This window comes from Tursiops truncatus, chromosome X (assembly GCF_011762595.2).
Source record: "Tursiops truncatus isolate mTurTru1 chromosome X, mTurTru1.mat.Y, whole genome shotgun sequence".
Classification (NCBI taxonomy): Eukaryota; Metazoa; Chordata; class Mammalia; order Artiodactyla; family Delphinidae; genus Tursiops; species Tursiops truncatus.
The window spans coordinates 67,576,707-67,596,239 of record NC_047055.1 but is presented as its reverse complement, the minus strand read 5'-3'; the positions used below and the strand labels follow the sequence as shown (position 1 = coordinate 67,596,239).

The 19,533-nt window shown below is 43.8% G+C and overlaps 1 protein-coding gene across 2 annotated transcripts in view; it reads left to right on the top strand.

Annotated features, from left to right (window-relative positions):
* The first annotated feature begins 801 nt into the window (after positions 1–801).
* Positions 802–19,533, top strand: part of SLC16A2 (solute carrier family 16 member 2) — a 118,697-nt gene continuing 99,965 nt past the window's right edge. Inside the window, exon 1 of one of the 2 annotated variants that reach the window (XM_033849533.2) lies at positions 802–1,376. In XM_033849533.2, the coding sequence (XP_033705424.1) occupies positions 935–1,376 (442 nt within the window). In that variant the 5' untranslated portion in view covers positions 802–934. The remainder of the gene's footprint in view (positions 1,377–19,533) is intronic. The other variant, XM_033849532.2, reaches the window with a different exon arrangement.

Here is a 19,533-nt window from a genome sequence, read left to right as displayed (position 1 = left end):
CCTGGCCCGGCCCCCGGCCCAGACCCGGCCCTCTACGGCTCCTCTGGGCTCCAGGTTGGCGCAAACAAAGCCCTGATTGACTGCCCGGAGAGGCGGGCCTCGCTGCCGGGCCGTCTCCTCCCATCCGTGCCCCGCCGGGGATTTGCTGGGAAGGGCGGGGGTGGAGGGGGAGAGACGGGGATGGGGGGGCTGTTGCGCAGGACTGTGGGGGGCTGAGCCCCCGGGCTCGAGAAGACTGTGCCCACCCTCTGTCCGAGCTTGGGTGTCCCTTCCAAGTCCCCCTCAAACCCAAGGGGGGGCATAGGCACTACTGAGGGCGGGGTGGGGTCTCTCAAGGGCCACCTCTCGTCCTGGGGTCCCTGGGGCCACCCCACTTCCAGGCTACTTGTGAGAAAGGAGAGAGTGGGAGCAAAGGACAGGCGGGGTCTTCCCTGGGGGTTCTGGGTTGATCAATGCTCGTTTGGAGCCTGCAGGGAGGAGAGGGCAGAGGAACAGGATAGTTTATGCTCTCGTTTTTCCATTTTAACTATCCCTCTACTGGTCTTCTGGACAAGGAGAAAAGAATTCAGTAGTTTGGAAAGGGAGTTGAGGGAGACAGCTGCGGATTGAGTAGGTAGGCGAGTATGAGGAGGAGGAAGGGCTGGGGAGAAGAGAGAGGCTGTAGCGGCTGCCTGTTGAGGGAGGAAGAGGTTGGGGGGAAGGGAGAGGAGGAGGAGGGGGAGGAGAGAGATGACATGGGGAGAGGAGGAGGGGGGATGGGGGAGGAGGAGGAGAGGGCTCGAGGGACTGTCTGTCTCGGGACAGGCTGGCCAGCTGGGGCGCGGAGCCGGGAGGAGGAGGCAGCAGTAGCAGCGCTTGGAGCAGCAGCAGCAGAAACAAGTACCAGCCACACAGCGGCTCCTCCGGCCCGAGAAGCCACAGTCCCCCGGCCGCGATGGCGCTGCAAAGCCCGGCGAGCGAGGAAGCTAAGGGGCCCTGGCGGGAGGCAGACCAGGAACAGCAGGAGCGTGTGGGTAGCCCCGAGCCGGAGCCGGAGCCGGAGCCGGAGCCCGAGCCCGAGCCCGTGCCAGTACCCCCACCCGAGCCCCAGCCAGAGCCCCAGCCGGAGCCCCAGCCCTTACCGGACCCTGCACCACTGCCGGAGCTGGAGTTTGAGCCTGAGCCGGTGCGCGAACCCGAGCCCACGCCCACCGTGGAGACCCGCGGCACCGCGCGCGGCTTCCAGCCCCCCGAAGGTGGCTTCGGCTGGATGGTGGTCTTCGCTGCCACCTGGTGCAACGGCTCCATCTTTGGCATCCAGAACTCCTTCGGGATTCTCTACTCCATGTTGCTGCAGGAGGAAAGAGAGAAAAATCGCCAAGTGGAGTTCCAAGCAGGTGAGCGGCTCCGCGCGCCCCACCTGGCATTCTAGGCAAGGGTGTCCGCTCCGGCTGCCGCCGATCCTATACCTCCTGGTCCGAGGCACCCCTCTAGCGCGCCGCTTGGACTCCTCCCCCTTGCCCCTTGCCCGCGGCGCTGCTAGAGCGCCGGTTGCCGGGCTCTGGGCAACCTCGGCTGTGGAGACTAGGCGCAAGAAGTCCCGGGGGTGGGACCTGGGACCTTCGTTGATCATACGCAAGGAATGAATTTTTTGCTCTGGGACATATCCAGACGCACCTTTCGGGTTTATTTAAAGTACTCTGAGCGTGTGTACTGGGGGAAAATATTTGCAGAATGTTGTGGTTTTTTTGTTTTTTGTTTTTTTTGGGGGGGGGAGTGCGAAGACATGGGGAGAGGAGAGAGTTTGGAGGTTGGGAGGACTTTGAGAGAAACACTGTACCGCAGATCTCCGCAGCAGCCCCTGTTCCTGTACGGGGAGCGGAGGTGTTTTCTGTCAAAAACACTTTAGGAATCCTGGTGACTGAGCGAAGACTCTAACACATGGCAGGCGTGTGTATCTGCAGGAGAGAGAGGAAGGGAGGGAAGGAGTGCGAGTGGGGGGTGTGCGCGCGTCTATTTGCCCGCCGTGGTTACGGCCCAACCGGGCCCGGCCGTCCTCTGCCACTCTGAGGGAAAGAGCGGATCTCTGTGCCCTCTGAGCTGAACCCCAAAGCAGGCAGGGAGGCAGTCTCCGCGGTCTCCTGCCAGAGAGGCGTGAGGCGGCTGGCAGACTGGGCCCTGAGGCTCACTTCGCACCGCCCCCAATCTCAGCCTTGCCCTGCCTGGCGCCCCGCGCCTCTCCGCTATCCGCTGGGTGCCTCGTTAGTCTTTAGCCGGAATGCCGGCCTCCACCCCTCCTGCCTTCGTGTGGTGCTGACTTGGTCTTCTTCCCTAAGACAAGCAGGGCTGGGGGCATAGCTCTCGCTCTTCCGCGGCCACAGGACCACAGGCTTGTGCGCTCCTCCCGTTGAGCCTGAGCCTGCCTGTGGACTTGGAGAAGTCAAAGTAGCCATCCCGCTTTCTCAGCAAGCCGCCGGCGAAGCCCCTCAGCCGTTCTCATGAGGAGTCTCGGGAGCGAGCCGAGGGGCTTGGGATGCCGTCTTCCTCAAGGCTCACTCCCTCTTGTGGTTCCTCAGGACAGCTCCACTGGAGACCCGCCGCAAGTTTGCAGCTTAGAATACGTGGCTTTTTAAAACGCAGCTCAGAATAAGTGTTGCCCTGGGACTGAAGGGTTCCCTCCTCTCTCCACCCCCAAACACGTACTTCTGCTGCTCTTTGAGGGAGGCTGGGGATCATTTAGTGAATAGAAACCTTGAATTCTGGGGGCATCCACCTGTGGATTCCCTGAGCCCTTAGAGGGCCTCTCCTAGGCTCTCAACCAAGGACTCTCTTTTTTCTTTTTTTAGTTTGCTAGGCTACCCTTTAAGAGGTTTTGGGACTCTTGGTGCCTCTGACCTTGTGATCCATCGGTGTTCTAGTGTGCGGGCCCCACTTGAAAGTTCAAGTGTGCGGCAATGGCTGTCCAAGGCAATCTCAGGACTGCCCAGGCTGCGTTGACGCTTGAGTGGAGGGGGTCCCTGACTGTGTGGAACAACATTTGGGCGGAAGGTCACTGTCACACTCACCCCGGGACTACATTTTCCCTGCTTTGATGCAGTTCAGGGGCTCTTGGGAAGGAAGCCAGTGTAGGGCCTCTGGCTGTTGCCTAGGTTACCTTGGAGGGCACCTGCTGAGCATTGCCTTGTGGTTAAAGGCAGGCTGTTGGCCTTCGGGGTCAGTGGCAAAGTCTGGGTAAAACTTCATGGGAGGTAATGGGGGATGGGCTGAAGCTAGGCCCTGGCTTTCATGTGATGTGAGCAGGCCTAGAGCTGGGGCCTTAGGAGTGTGTAATAAAACTTGGAAAAACCACTATTTTACCAGGAAGAGGTTCACTGCTGGGGAACAAACTTCAAAGTAGGTGATCATAGGGGACTCAGGGGGAGGGCTGGCTGAGACTTTCCGGTCAAGACCTCACAGTGCAGCTGGGAAGCGGGGGTAGCAGTGAGCTGTGCAGAGGTGTGGCTGGTGTGTGTTCTGACACAGACTAGATCCATTGAGGGGCTGGGGTTACCAGTTTAAGTTATGGTGAGTATAGGTCAGGAAAGGACAGAGAGGAATTTGGTATGTCCCCAGGGTCACAGACTACTTTGGCTTGGGTCCTTACTGTATGTGTCTTGAATTCATGAAAGTTATTTTTGATACTGGAGACTCTGGGAAACACCTCAGTTTTTTTTTTTAAAAAAGTCAAGAACACCCCACTACACTCCTGAGTTCCTAGAAAATCTCATCCTCACCACTACCTTTCTTGAGCCCCTCAGCTTTGCCAAGCAACCATTCAGGTCCTGAGATTCCAAATGTGCCTCTGTCTCCACACACTTTCTGCAGTTTACTCAAAATTTCTCAGCTACCTATGCCACAGCACTGGTGTCTCAAAGGGATAGAATAAGCCAGTAGAAGCTTGCTAAGATGTTTGTCAGCCAGTGTTTGCCCAATAGCCATTCTGAGGAACATAGAATATACACTCCCACAGTCAAGGAGGTTGGTGCATTGTCCATTTCTATTAACGTCTGACATGGCTTGCATCTCTAGAAAGCTATGAATTTAATATTTGGAGGCACCCCACAACCCAAATTCTCTTTGGCTAGGCCTAATATCTCCACAGTCCTAAAGCTGTGCTGATTGGCTTAATGGGTATAAGGCTCTGCAGATGACTGGGACTATTGTGAGTGTGCCCCAGAGAAAGGTTGTTTTGATGTCTGGGGGCTAACTCCACATCAGAGCGGTCTCTGGTCATGTGAAAAAGCCATGGAGAGTAGAAGGGAAGTGGAATGCAGGCCATTCTAGAGCATGCAATGTTCAGTCTTTGTGAAATCTGTGGTGCATACAATTCTATGGTGGCAATGTATCTTGTCCTTTCTCTTCACCCATTTTGAAAAGGAAACCAACTTTCCCTGGGCCTTAGGCCTGGGATGACTGGCAGACAAAAGGTTCTTGAGATGGAGGCAAGTGACCAAGGTCCGATTTAGGGAAAAATGGAAAAAATCAAGAGAGAAATGAGCCTATACTTTTGTAGAGCTTGTGGGAAATTTGGGAATTCCCCCAACCCAGGCCAAGCAGCAAACAGGACATGGGCAACCCAACAATTTGGTGGAAAGTATATCATGGCTTCCTGGCATGAGAGGGAAGCATTTTGGAGGAAAGAAAGAGCAAGGTAGCATTGATTGCAGGCCTCAGGTCATTACTGGAACCCTAAATGAGTTGGAGCTGGGGCAAGGTTAGGGTTGGGGGTCCAGAAGACAAGGCGGAACAAGTCAGAGTTTTTAACATTGTCTCCAAGCTTAGGTCTTTTTGAACGTGCTCCAGAGTAAACCCAGTACCCTGCACTTTCCACCTTGACTGCCAGTCTAGCACTGAGCCATAATATATGATGGGAGGCATCTTTTCCTGGGCAGTTTATAAGCATGACCCTTGTAGGCTCCCAGGTGAGGAGGGTGGAGCTGTGTCTCTCACCACCTGGGGAAAGGGGTAATAATGGTCAGGAAGGTTCATTATTGGGCACAAGATAGTTCAGGCTCATGGGCCACTCTGATGGAGACATAATTTTCTAGGCATGGGATAAATGATACAATCTGCCTTTGGGCAGAGTCCCAAAGATAGATGGGGCCAGGGACAGTTTAAGCTATCTTTCTCTTCCCCATTTTAGGGGCTTTCATTGCTTAGTTCAGTGTCTCACTGGGCTGACAACTAAATTGCTGACTTTGAGAGCCAGGCGTCTTTTGAGCAAATCTGCCAATGTCTTGCCTTTGGCTGAAGGCTTTTGCTTACTGTCCAGAGAAGGTTGGCTCGGAGCCTGCTATGGCGCTTTGGGTCACAGGGCCATTGGCCAGGCATCTTTCAAGTCACTCCTCTGACTCCTCTCCAACCAAGCTGGGTCCCAAACTGAGACCTTGACTCATACCGGAGGGGATGAGGAGGAGAGGTTGGGGTACTTGGAAGCCAACCAGGGGGATGCTTGTTTGAGCTGGAGTAGCCAATTGAAGTTGGATCCCTAGCTCACTGTCCAGTAGCCTCGAGTGCTCATTCTAAGTCTAAATATGGATCCCAATGGGCTGGTGATCTCAGTAATACTAACTAGGCAGTGACTAGGAGCTAGAAACCTTGTGCCCCTGACTTACTCTGTGACTTTGAGCAGGCACTTTACCTCTCTGTACCTCAGTTTATCTATCTGTAAAGTGAAAGGGTTTGACTAGATAAACTTCTTAGCTCTGCTGTTCTATCCTTCTAAAATTATGTGATATTTTATTCTTTACTATTCACTTGGCATAAATTTTGACTCATTCAGACAAATGGAAACATGTTAATCTGCCTGAATGAGGGTGTAGATGGGTTGGGAGGAGATTGGGAAAGCAATGAAAAACCATGTAGACATCATTTCTCCATGTGTATTAAAAGACTATGGGGCTAACTCATATGTACTGATGTGGTTGAAAAGACCCACTTTTTTTTAACCCAGTGTGTAAAGGCAACTTCAGATCCACAATGCTTCTCCCAGAATGTCCTGCTTAGCATAGAATTGGGCCTCCAAGAGAATTCCCTCAATTTGGCCTTCTGCAGGCTAGCAGAGTAGTTCTGTATGCTGCTGTTTCCCAGCATTTGAGCCTGCTTCTAAAAAGCATTAAACTGCAAGCATTCCCTTAAGCCTCAGTTTGGACCCCTCTCCTGAAACTTAATTTTCCACAGCTCATTCTCATTTCTCAGAAATGATTAGTATGATCTTGGTTTTCTGTTACTTCAGGATAGAAGAGTAAACCAAGATTCCTAAGTGCAATACGGTGTTTTCCTTCAGGGGGCTTCAGACAGGGCATCTTTATAGCTGGCTAAGGGCTGCTGCCTTGTAGTGGGTATGAGAGGGCTGCTGCTTGCCATCCTAGAGAAGGCCATATTGAGTATCCACAATTTCTGGGCAACTTCAGCTTCACTCAGGGCTTAGCTGAGAGTGTGGCTACTGAAGTAGCAGGCACAGAGCTCTCTCTCCTTTTCCCTGAATTTATACTTGCTTTGGAAATATTTCCTGCAGTGCCATGAAGAGTAAACAAACAGATGGACTATCAACATTTACAGAAATATATAAAGGATGTCATCTGGACCTTTTGAGCAGACCAGTTTCCCAGGAGGGTATACTGCCTTTCCCATCAACATCTTTTTGTTTTATTACATTTTGAAAGAATCATTTATTCTTTTCAGATTGTGTGAAAGATGGAGTGGGATTTCCTGTTTTGAAAGGAATTATTTCACCTGGAATTGAATGAGTAAACCTTAGAGAAAAAGCTTTATTCATAAAACACACACACATACACACACACACACACACACACACACACACACACACACATATACACACTCTACACCTCAAGCCATGGATTATGAGTATTCTATCTGAAAAACATCTTTTCTCATCTGTTTACAGAATTAGGTTTAATGTAACAGAAGCTTCTGTAGGGGTTGTGGCGGACTAGTGCAAAGGGCCCAGATTGGGAAACTTGTTAGGTAAGAGTGATGGAGGGAATATGGCCAGCCTGGATTGTACCTCTTGGCATGGACTCTTTGCAACTCCCCAACAGTGGGGCTTGGAAACATTTATTGTAAGTTTCTTTCTGCTTCCATCCTCTCCTTATCCTGCATCCCTCTTGGTATTCAAAGGTTATTGGGAAGAGGGTTTAGAATACTCCAGCCCTCTCCTGGTTTAAGGGTGACAGAGGACTAAGCCTAGGGATGTCTAATCATTTGCCTTGAAGTCAAGGTACTAATGATTACTAGTGTGAAATCACTTGGCACTTATTTTGTGGGTAGGGAATGTGGCCTGCTTGGGTGGCTTGAGGAAGTACATGCTTCTTCACCCTGGAAGTCTTGTCTTTCTCTGTTCTCTTGTTTGCTTGTTTCTGGCGTTGGTAGAAGAAGGGCTAAAACTGGCTGTCCCAACCACACATTTTCTTGGCTCCTCCTATTTTCACAGTGCATTTGTAATACCTCTGCTCATACGCCATCCCTTTGCTCCCAGCATTGTTCTCTCTTCTTTCCCTCATTCAATTAGAGGAACAACTGGGGTTTGGATGTTGTACAGGCCTCACTCCAGACTGGATCTCAGGCCCATTCCCACACATCCTGTGGAAGTATCTTTTCCCTTTTCCCCTTTCTCCTCTCTTATTCTCCACTTTCTTGGGGAAGGGTGACTTCCTGTGAAGCACTCAAGAGTGTAGAAGCTATCACCTCTGGATTTTTGCAGTAAGAAAGCTGCTGTGAAACCTTTTCATCATTTCCACACCTCCTTTTTTCACAGCCCCAGGACCCCAGTCAAAGAGATAGCATTGTAGCAGGTCTTACTCAATAGTATTCAACAAATGTCCTGGTCAGTTGCACCCTTCCTCTTCAAATCCTCACTATTGTTGTCCCTCAATTCCTCAGCCAACTGAACTTCCAGAGACTTCAGATGGGTTTTCAGTAGCTTCAACAGTTCTCGATAGAATAGAACTCTTCATTCTTTTTTGAGCCCCTATCATCTCTCTTCTTGCCAAAAAATACTGCAGAATTGATTGTAGAGGAGTCGAAGGGGGGAGGAGACAGACACCCATGTCCTAACTAGAGTCAAAAGTGCTTTCAGTGAGGATGGAGAGGGAGGAAGTGAAACTCCCAGGTTAGTTGCTTCCCTGCTTCCATGCAGCTAAAGGGAAAAAAGGAAAGGAAATGTCACTAAACTAGCAGTCCCCACACAGTCTCCTTGTCTAATTTATTCTGTGGATCTGTCCACCCACCTTCTTACCCAGGCTGGAAGGGTATGTGCATACACCCATGTGTCCAGACCTGTGTGTACGTGTGTATAGCTGAGTGTGTGATGTCTGTCTGGGCCAATTAGCACAGTTGCTTAAAACATGGTGCCTATGAGACTCAGGTCACAAGTTCAGTCACTTGTTTAGGTAACTGAGCTTCTCACAAAGAAAAGAACTCTTCTTCTGTTCATCACCCATGCCCCTCATGTGGGGTTGCCACTGATCCCAAGAGGACTGGGTAAAAGTAGGGAGATGACTCCCTATAAGCTTTCCCTATTATGGGGAAAAGACACAAAGCATACAGCCTAGTGATAGCTGCTCTTCCACAGTGTTATTTCTTTGACATTTAGCTTCTTACTTCCATCAAGCACCCTAATAGTAATAATAATAGTAATAATAACAATAGAAATTGCTAACATTTATTTAGCATTTAGCAATTAATTCTGTGCTAGGCATTATGTTAAGCACTTTACATGTACCAACCCATTTAAATTCTGAACAACTCTATGAGGTAGGTACTATTATTTCCTCCATTTCACAGATAAAGAGAAAGATGCACAGAAGTTAAGTAGCTTGCTTAGCTCATATAGCAAATAATAGCAGAGCCAAGATTTGAACCCAGAGAGTATGAGACCAGAACTCCTGCCTTTAGATATCACCTAATACATACTAAAGATGGGAGGAGCACAGCTACCAAGGAAGACTGCTGCAGAGTTTTCCATTCCTGTAGCCTCAGGGCATCCTTATGACTAAGGGATAAAAAGAGAGGACCAAGAAAGGGTTTAGTAAACAAAAGTCTCACAGTCTTGTGATACATGACATACTCTTCTAACCACCCGTCTTACTCTACCCAGAGTCATGGTCCTTGGGTCCAAAACAGGGCCAGAGAAACCATCTCTTTTTAGTTGGTTAGCCTGAATAAGTCATATAACCTTTCAAGCCTTCAGTGTTCTCATCTTCATGGTGAGATTGACAGTATTTACTTTTATAGGACTATGAAGGGTCACATGAGATTCTGTATGTGAAAGACATTTGTAAATTGTGAAGGGGTTGTTATTATTATTATCATCAACATCATCCTCATCATCATCCAGTAACCTTTTCCAGCTCCTAGAAAGTGAGTTGCTATACCTTTCTCTAAATATTTCTGGAAGAGGAATCAACCTCTCCTCCCCACCTTCCACCTCCCCACGCCATCTCTTCCCCATCTCTCCTCTGTATTCTTCTGCAGTTTTACCCGGGTATCCTGTAGCTAAGGACTGGCCATGTTTTCTTTGTTCCTCAATTCTCTAGGAGCCCAGGGAGAGGAGGGGCCAGATCCCAGGTCATATACATTCAAGGAAACAAGGCATGTTGAAATATTTACAGCTCTTGGCAGGAGCTCACAAACCTCCCTTTGAGTCAAGGACTGAGTTTTTAAATAGGAATTGCTGCACATTGGGGGCAGATGGTGGGTGGAGTTAGGGTGTCACTTCCTCCCGAGGGTCTCTCACAGGGCCTCTGTTCTCCTGCAGGTAGTGAAAAGAAGGAAAGGGATATTTAGGGTCAGAAGGTCTGGGCCAGGGGACATTAAGCAAAGAAGGGGCCTTGCTCCTTTGTATTCAGTTTCGGAGTGGGCCAATTTCCTTATGTTCTAAACAGGATAGCCCCCGAGAACAGAGGCCACAGAAAGCCAGAGGCCTGGAGGAGGACTGCAACAGCAGGTTTTTGGGTTTTGTTTTTTTAATTTTTATGGGAGTATAGTTGCTTTAAAACTGTTAGTTTCTGCTGTACAGCAAAGTGAATCAGCTATATGTATACATACATCCCCTCTTTTTTGGATTTCCTTCCCATTTAGATCAGCAGAGAGCACTAGGTAGAGTTCCCTGTGCTATACACTAGGTTATCATTTATCTATTTTATACATAGTATCAATAGTATATATGTGTCGGTCGCAATCTTCCAATTCACCCCCCCACTTTGTATCTATTTCTGCTTTGTAAATAAGATTGTCTATACCAATTTTTTCAGATTTCACATATATGCGTTAATATATGGTATTTGTTTTTCTCTTTCTGACTTACTTCACTCTGTATGACAGCCTCTAGGTCCATTCATGTCTCTACAAATGACCCAATTTCATTCCTTTTTATGGCTGAGGAATATTCCATTGTATATATGTATACCACATCTTCTTTATCCATTTCTCTGTTGATGGACATTTAGTTTTCTCCCATGTCCCGGTTATTGTAAATAGTGCTGCAATGAACACTGGCTGCATGTATCTTCTTGAATTATGTTTTTCTAAGGGTATATGCCCAGTAGTGGGATTGCTGGGTCACATGGTAGTTATATTTTTAGCTTTTTAAGGAACCTCCATACTGCTTTCCATAGTAGCTCTATCAATTTACATTCCCACCAAGAGTGCAAGAGGGTTCCCTTTTCTGCACACCCTCTCCAGCATTTGTTGTTTGTAGGTTTTGTGATGATGGCCATTCTGACTGGGGTGAAGTGATATCTCGTTGTGGTTTTGATTTGCATTTCTCTAATAATTAGTGATATTGAGCATTTCTTCATCTGTTCGTTGGCCACCTGTATGTCTTCCTTAGAGAAATGTCTATTTAGGTCGTCCACCCATTCTTGGATTGGGTTGTTTGTATTTTTGATATTGAGCTGCATGAGCTGTTTGTATATTTGGGAGATTAATCCTTTTTCAGTTGCTTCGTTTGCAAATATTTTCTCCCATCCTGAGGGTTGTCATTTTGTCTTTTTCATGGTTTCCTTTGCTGTGAAAAAGCTTTACGTTTAATTAGGTCCCATTTCTTTATTTTTGTTTTTATTCTCATTACTCTAGGAGGTGGGTCAAAAAAAATCTTGCTGCAATTTATATCAAAGAGTGTTCTGCCTATGTTTTGCTCTAAGAGTTTTATAGTGTCTGGACTTACATTTAGGTCTTTAATCCATTTTGAGTTTATTTTTGTGTATAGTATTAGGGAGTGTTCTAATTTCATTCTTTTACATGTAGCTGCCCAGTTTTCCCAGCACCACTTTTTTTTTTTACATCTTTATTGGAGTATAATTGGTTTACAATGGTGTGTTAGTTTCTGCTTTATAACAAAGTGAATCAGTTATACATATACATATGTTCCCATATCTCTTCCCTCTTGCATCTCCCTCCCTCCCACCCTCCCAATCCCACCCCTCTAGGTGGTCACAAAGCACCGAGCTGATCTCCCTGTGCTATGCGGCTGCTTCCCACTAGCTATCTATTTTACGTTTGGTAGTGTATATATGTCCATGCCTCTCTCTTGCTTTGTCACAGCTTACCCTTCCCCCTCCCCATTTCCTCAAGTCCATTCTCTAGTAGGTCTGTGTCTTTATTCCTGTCTTACCCCTAGGTTCTTCATGACATTATTTTTTGTTAAGTTCCATATATATGTGTTAGCATATGGTATTTGTCTTTCTCTTTCTGACTTACTTCACTTTGTATGACAGACTCTAGGTTCATCCACCTCATTACAAATAGCTCAATTTCATTTCTTTTTAAGGCTGAGTAATATTCCATTGTATATATGTGCCACATCTTCTTTATCCATTCATCCAATGATGAACACTTAGGTTGTTTCCATCTCCTGGCTATTAAATAGAGCTGCAATGAACATTTTGGTACATGACTCTTTTTGAATTATGGTTTTCTCAGGGTATATGCCCAGTAGAGGGATTGCTGGATCATATGGTAGTTCTGTTTGTAGTTTTTTTAAGAAACCTCCATACTGTTCTCCATAGTGGCTGTACCAATTCACATTCCCACCAGCAGTGCAAGAGTGTTCCCTTTTCTCCACACCCTCTCCAGCATTTATTGTTTCTAGATTTTTTGATGATGGCCATTTGGACTGGTGTGAGATGATATCTCATTGTAGTTTTTTTTTTTTTTTTTTTTTTTCGGTACGCAGGCCTCTCACTGCTGTGGCCTCTCCCGCTGCGGAGCTCAGGCTCTGGACGTGCAGGCTCAGCAGCCATGGCTCACGGGCCCAGCCGCTCCATGGCATGTGGGATCCTCCCAGACTGGGGCATGAACCCATGTCCCCTGCATCGGCAGGCGGACTCTCAACCACTGCGCCACCAGGGAAGCCCCCTCATTGTAGCTTTGATTTGCATTTCTCTAATGATTAATGATGTTGAGCATTCTTTCATGTGTTTGTTGGCAGTCTGTATATCTTCTTTGGAGAAATGTCTATTTAGGTCTTCTGCCCATTTTTGGATTGGGTTGTTTGTTTTTTTGTTATTGAGCTGCATGAGCTGCTTGTAAATTTTGGAGATTAATCCTTTGTCAGTTGCTTCATTTGCAAATATTTTCTCCCATTCTGAGGGTTGTCTTTTGGTCTTGTTTATGGTTTCCTTTGCTGTGCAAAAGCTTTGAAGTTTCATTAGGTCCCATTTGTTTATTTTTGTTTTTATTTCCATTTCTCTAGGAGGTGGGTCAAAAAGGATCTTGCTGTGATTTATGTCATAGAGTGTTCTGCCTATGTTTTCCTCGAAGAGTTTGATAGTTTCTGGCCTTACATTTAGGTCTTTAATCCATTTTGAGCTTATTTTTGTGTATGGTGTTAGGGAGTGATCTAATCTCATACTTTCACATATACCTGTCCAGTTTTCCCAGCACCACCTATTGAAGAGGCTGTCCTTTCTCCACTGTACATTCCTGCCTCCTTTATCAAAGATAAGGTGACCATATGTGCGTGGGTTTATCTCTGGGCTTTCTATCCTGTTCCATTGATCTATGTTTCTGTTTTTGTGCCAGTACCATACTGTCTTGATTACTGTAGCTTTGTAGTATAGTCTGAAGTTAAGGAGTCTGATTCCTCCAGCTCTGTTTTTTGTTCTCAAGATTGCTTTGGCTATTCGGGGTCTTTTGTGTTTCCATACAAATTGTAAAATTTTTTGTTCTAGTTCTGTGAAAAATGCCAGTTGTAGTTTGATAGGGATTGCATTGAATAGCACCACTTATTGAAGAGGCTGTCTTTGCTCCATTATGTATTCTTGCCTCCCGTGTCATAGATTAGGTGACCATACATGCGTGGGTTTATCTCTGGACTTTCTATCCTCTTGCATTGATCTGTATTTCTGTTTTTGTGTCAGTACCATAGTGTCTTGATTACTCTAGTTCTGTAGTATAGTCTGAAGTCAGGGAGGCTGATTCCTCCAGCTCTTTTTCCTTTTATTCTCAAGATTGCTTTTGCTATACGAGGTCTTTTGTGTTTCCATACAAATTGTAAAATTTTTTTCTATTTCTGTGAAAAATGCCATTGGCAATTTGATAGGGATTGCATTGAATCTGTAGATTGCTTTGGTTAATATAGTCATTTTCACAATATTGATTTTTCCAATCCAAGAACATTGTATAACTTTCCATCTGTTTGTGTCGTCTTTGATTTCTTTCATCAGTATCTTATATTTTTCTGCATATATGCCTTTTGCCTCCTTAGGTAGGTTTATTCCTAGGCAGTTTATTCTTTTCATTGCAATGGTAAATGGGATTGTTTCCTTAATTTATGTTTCTGATCTTTTGTTTTTAGTGTATAGGATTGCAAGAGATTCTGTGTATTAATTTTGTATCCTGCAACTTTACCAGATTCATTGATGAGCTTTAGTAATTTTCTGGTGGCATCTTTAGGATTTTCTATGTATAGTATCATGTCATCTCCAAACAGTGACAATTGTACTTCTTCTTTGCCAATTTGGATTCCTTTTCTTTCTTTTTCTTCTCTAATTACCATGTCTAGGACTTCCTAAACTATGTTGAATAATAGTGGCAAAAGTAGGGACCCTTGTCTTGTTCCCGATTTTAGAGGAAATGCTTTCAGTTTTTCACCATTGAGAATAATGTTTGCTGTGGGTTTGTCATATATAGCCTTTATTACGTTGAGGTAGGTTTCCTGTATGCCCACTTTCTGGAGAGTTTTCATCATAAATTGGTGTTGAATGTTGTCAAAAGCTTTTTCTGCATCTATTGAGATGATCATATGGTTTTTGTTCTTCAATTTGTTAGTATGGTGTATCACACTGATTTATTTGCAAATATTAAAAATTCCTTGCATCCCTGAGATAAATACCGTTTGATCATGGTGTATGATCCTTTTAATGTGTTGTTGGATTCTCTTTGCTAGTGTTATGTTGAGAGTTTTTGCATCTATGTTCATCAGTGCAATTGGCCTGTAATTTTCTTTTTTGCGGATATCTTTGTCTGGTTCTAGTATCAGGGTGATGGTGGCCTTGTAGAATGAGTTTGGGAATGTTCCTCCCTCTGCAATTTTTTGGAAGAGATTGAGAAGGATAGGTGTTAGCTCTTCTCTAAACATTTGATAAAATTCGCTGGTGAAGCCCTCTGGTCCTGGACTTCTGTTTGTTGGAAGGTTTCTAATCACAGTTTCAATTTCATTACTTGTGATTGGTCTGTTCATATTTTCTATTTCTTCCTGGTTCAGTATTTGAAGGTTGTACATTTCTAAGAATTTGTCCATTTCTCCCAGGTTGTCCATTTTATTGGCATATAGTCACCCGTAAGAGTCTCTTATAATCCTTTGTAGTCAGTTGTAACTTCTTTTTCGTTTCTAATTTCGTTTCTAATTTCATTTAGTTTAATTTCTAATTTTATTGAAATTAAAATCTCCCTTTTTGTCTTGATGAGTCTAGCTAAAGGTTTATCAATTTTGTGTATCTTCTCAAAGACCCAGCTTTTAGTTTTATTGATCTTTGCTTCTATTTCATTTATTTCTGCTATGATCTTTATGATTTCTTTCTTTCTAACAACTTTGGGTTTTGTTTGGTCTTCTTTCTCTAGTTGCTTTAGGTTTAAGGTTAGGTTATTTTTTTGAGATTTTTCTTGCTTCTTGAGGTAGGATTGTATTGGTTTAAACTTCCTTCTTAGGACTGCTTTTACTGCATCCTATAGGTTTCAGGTTGTCATGTTTTCATTGTCATTTGTTTCTAGGTATTTTTTGATTTCCTCTTTGATAACTTCAGTGAGCTCTTCATTATTTAGTAATTTATTGTTTAGCCTCCATGTGTTTGTGTTTTCTACAGGTTTTTTTTCCTGTAATTGATTTCTAGTCTCATAACATTGTGGTTGGAAAAGATGCTTGATATGATTTCAATTTTCTTAAATTACTGATGCTTGCTTTGAGACCCAAGATGCGATCTACCCTGTAGAATGTTCCATGCGCACTTGAGAAGAAACTGTATTCTGCTGCTTTGGGATAGAATGTCCCAGAAATATCAATTAAGTCTATCTTGTCTAATGTGTCATTTAAGGCTTGTGTTTCCTTATTAATTTTCTGTCTGCATGATCTATCCATTGGTGTAATTGGAGAGTTAAAGTCCCCCACTATTATTGTGATACTGTCAAATTCTCCTTTTATGGCTATTAGCATTTGCCTTATGTATTGAGGTGCACCTATGTTGGGTGCATAAATATTTACCATTTTTATATCTTCTTCTTGGATTGATCCCTTGTTCATTATGTAATGTCCTTCCTTGTCTCTTTATTTTGAAGTCTATTTTGTCTGATATGAGTATTGCTACTCCAGCTCTCTTTTGATTTCCACTTGCATGGAATATCTTTTTCCATCCCCTCACTTTCAGTCTATATGTGTTCCCAGGTCTGAAGTGGGTCTCTTATATACAACATATATACAGGTCTTGTTTTTGTATCCATTAAGCCAGTCTGTGCCTTTTGGTTGGAGCCTTTAATCCATTTACATTTAAGGTAATTATCGATATGTTTGTTCCTATTACCATTTTCTTAATTGTTTTGGGTTTCTTTTTGTAGGTCTTTTTTTCACTTGTGTTTCCTGACTAGAGAAGTTCTTTAAGCATTTGTTGCAAAGCTGGTCTGGTGGTGCTGTATTCTCTTAGCTTTTGCTTGTCTGTAAAACTTTTGATTTCTCCATTGAATCTGAATGAGATCCTTGCTGGTAGAGTAATCTTGGTTGTAGATTTTTCCTTTCCATCACTTTAAATATATCCTGCCATTCCTCTGGCCTGAAGAGTTTCTGCTGAAAGATCAGCTGATAACGTTCTGGGTGTTCCCTTGTATGTTATATGTTGGTTTCCCTTGCTTCTTTTAATATTTTTTCTTTGTATTTAATCTTTGATAGTTTGATTAATATGTGTCTCAGTGGGCTTCCCTGGTGGTGCAGTGATTGGGAGCCTGCCTGCCGATGCGGGGGGTGCGGGTTTGTGCCCCGGTCCGGGAGGATCTCGCGTGCCATGGAGCGGCTGGGCCCATGAGCCGTGGCTGCTGGGCCTGCGCATCTGGAGCCTGTGCTGCACAACGGGAGAGGCCGCGGCAGTGAGAGGCCCACATACCGCAAAAAAAAAAAAAAAAAAAAAAAAATTGCGTCTCAGCATGTTTCTCCTTGGGTTTATCTTGTACAGGACTCTCTGCACTTCCTGGACTTGACTTACTATTTCTTTTCCCATGTTAGGGAAATTTTCAAGTATAATCTCTTCAAGTATTTTGTCAGACCCTTTCTATTTTTCTTTTTTTTCTGGAACCCCTATAATTTCAATGTTGGTGTGTTTAATGTTGTCCCAGAGGTCTCTGAGACTGTCCTCAATTCTTTTCATTCTGCATTTTTTATTCTGCTCTGTGGCAGTGATTTCCACCATTCTATCTTCCAACTCACTTATCTGTTCTTCTGACTCAGTTATTCTGCTATTGATTCCTTCTAGTGTATTTTTTAAACATCTTTATTGGATTTTAATTGCTTTCCAATATTGCATTAGTTTCTGCTGTATAAAAAAGTGAATCAGCTACATGTATACATATATCCCCATATAACCTCCCTCTTGTGTCTCCCTCCCATCCTCCCTATCCCACCCCTCTAGGTGGTCATAAGGCACCGACCTGATCTCCCTGTGCTATGCAGCTGCTTCCCACTAGCTATCTATTTTACATTTGGTAGTGTATATATGTACATGCCACTCTCTCACTTCGTCCTAGCTTACCCTTCCCCCTCCCTGTATCCTCAAGTCCATGCTCTAGTAGGTCTGCGTCTTTATTCCTGTCCTGCCCCTAGGTTCTTCATAACCTTGTTTTTTTCTTTAGATTCCATATATATGTGTTAGCATATGGTATTCGTTTTTCTCTTTCTGACTTACTTTACTCTGTATGACAGTATCTAGGTCCATCCAACTCACTACAAATAACTCAATTTCGTTTCTTTTTATGGCTGAGTAATATTCCGTTATATATATGTGCCACATCTTTTTTATCCATTCATATGTCAGTGGACACTTAGGTTGTTTCTATGTCCTGAGTATTGTAAATAGAGCTGCAATGAACATTGTGGTGGTACATGACTCTTTTTGAATTATGGTTTTCTCAGGGTATTTGCCCAGGACTGGGATTGCAGGTCATATGGTAGTTCTATTTTTAGCTTTTTAAGGAACCTCCATACTGTTCTGCATAGTGGCTGTATCAATTTTCATTCCCACCACCGTTGCAAGAGAGTTCCCCATTCTGCACACCCTCTCCAGCATTTATTGTTTGTAGATTTTTTGATGATGGCCATTCTGACCAGTGTGAGGTGATACCTCATTATAGTTTTGACTTGCATTTCTGTAATGATTAGTGATGTTGAGCATCCTTTCATGTGTTTGTTGGCAACCTGTATATCTTCTTTGGAGAAATGTCTATTTAGGTCTTCTGCCCATATTTGGATTGGGTTGTTTGTTTTTTTGATATTGGGCTGCATGAGCTGCTTGTATATTTTGGAGATTAATCCTTTTTCAGTTGTTTCATTTGCAAATATCTTGTGTCACAAATGAAGCCATGGTAAATTTAAGGAAATTGAAATTGTATCAAGTACCTTTTCCGACCACAACACTATGAGAATAGATATCAATTGCAGGAAAAAACTAAAAAATACAGACACATGGAGGCTAAACAATATGCTACTAAATAACCGAGAGATCACTGAAGAAATCAATACGGAAATGAAAAAATGCCTAGAAACAAATGACAAGGAAAACACGACGACCCAAAACCTATGGATGCAACAAAAGCAGTTCTCAGAGGGAAGTCTATAACAATACAATCCTACCTCAAGAAATAAGAAAAATCTCAAATAAACAACCTAACCTTACACCTAAAGCAATTAGAGACAGAAAAAGAAGCAACCAAACAAAAAATCCAAAGTTAGCAGAAGGAAAGAAATCATAGATCAGATCAGAAATAAATGAAAAACAAATGAAACAATAGCAAAGATTAATAAAACTAAAAGACTGTTTCCTTGAGAAGATAAACAAAATTCATAAACCATTAGCCAGACTCTTCAAGAAAGAAAGGGAGAAGACTCAAATCAACAGAATTAGTTATGAAAAAGGAGAAATAACAGCTGACACTGCAGAAGTACAAAGGATCGTGAGAGATTACTGCAAGCAACTATATGCCAATATAATGGACAACCTGGAAGAAATGGGCAAATTCTTAGAAAATCACAACCTTCCAAGACTGAACCAGAAAGAAATAGAAAATATTAACAGACCAATCACAAGTACTGATATTGAAACTGTGATTAAAAATCTTCCAACAAACAAAAGCCCAGGACCAGATGGCTTCACAGGTCAATTCTATCAAACATTTAGAGAAGAGCTAACACCTGTCCTTCTCAAACTCTTCCAAAATATAGCAGAGGGAGGAACACTCCCAAACTCATTCTATGAGGCCACCATCACCCTGATACCAAAACCAGACAAAGATGTCACAAAAAAGAAAACTACAGGCCAATATCACTGATGAACATAGATGTGAATATCCTCAGCAAAATATTACCAAACAGAATCCAACAGCACATTAAAAGGATCATACACCATGATCAAGTGGGGTTTATCCCAGGAATGCAAGGATTCTTCAATCTACACAAATCAATCAATGTGATACACCATATTAACAAATTGAAGGAGAAAAACCGTATGATCATCTCAATAAATGCAGAAAAAGCTTCTGACAAAATTCAACACCCATTTATGATAAAAACTCTCCAGAAAGTGGGCATAGAGGGAACCTACCTCAACATAATAAAGGCCATATATGACAGACCCACAGCCAACATCGTTCTCAATGGTGGAAAACTGAAACCATTTCCTCTAAGATCAGGAACAAGACAAGGTTGCCCACTCTCACCACTCTTACTCAACTTAGTTTTGGAAGTTTTAGCCTCAGCAATCAGAGAAGAGAAGGAAATAAAAGAAATCCAAATCAGAAAGG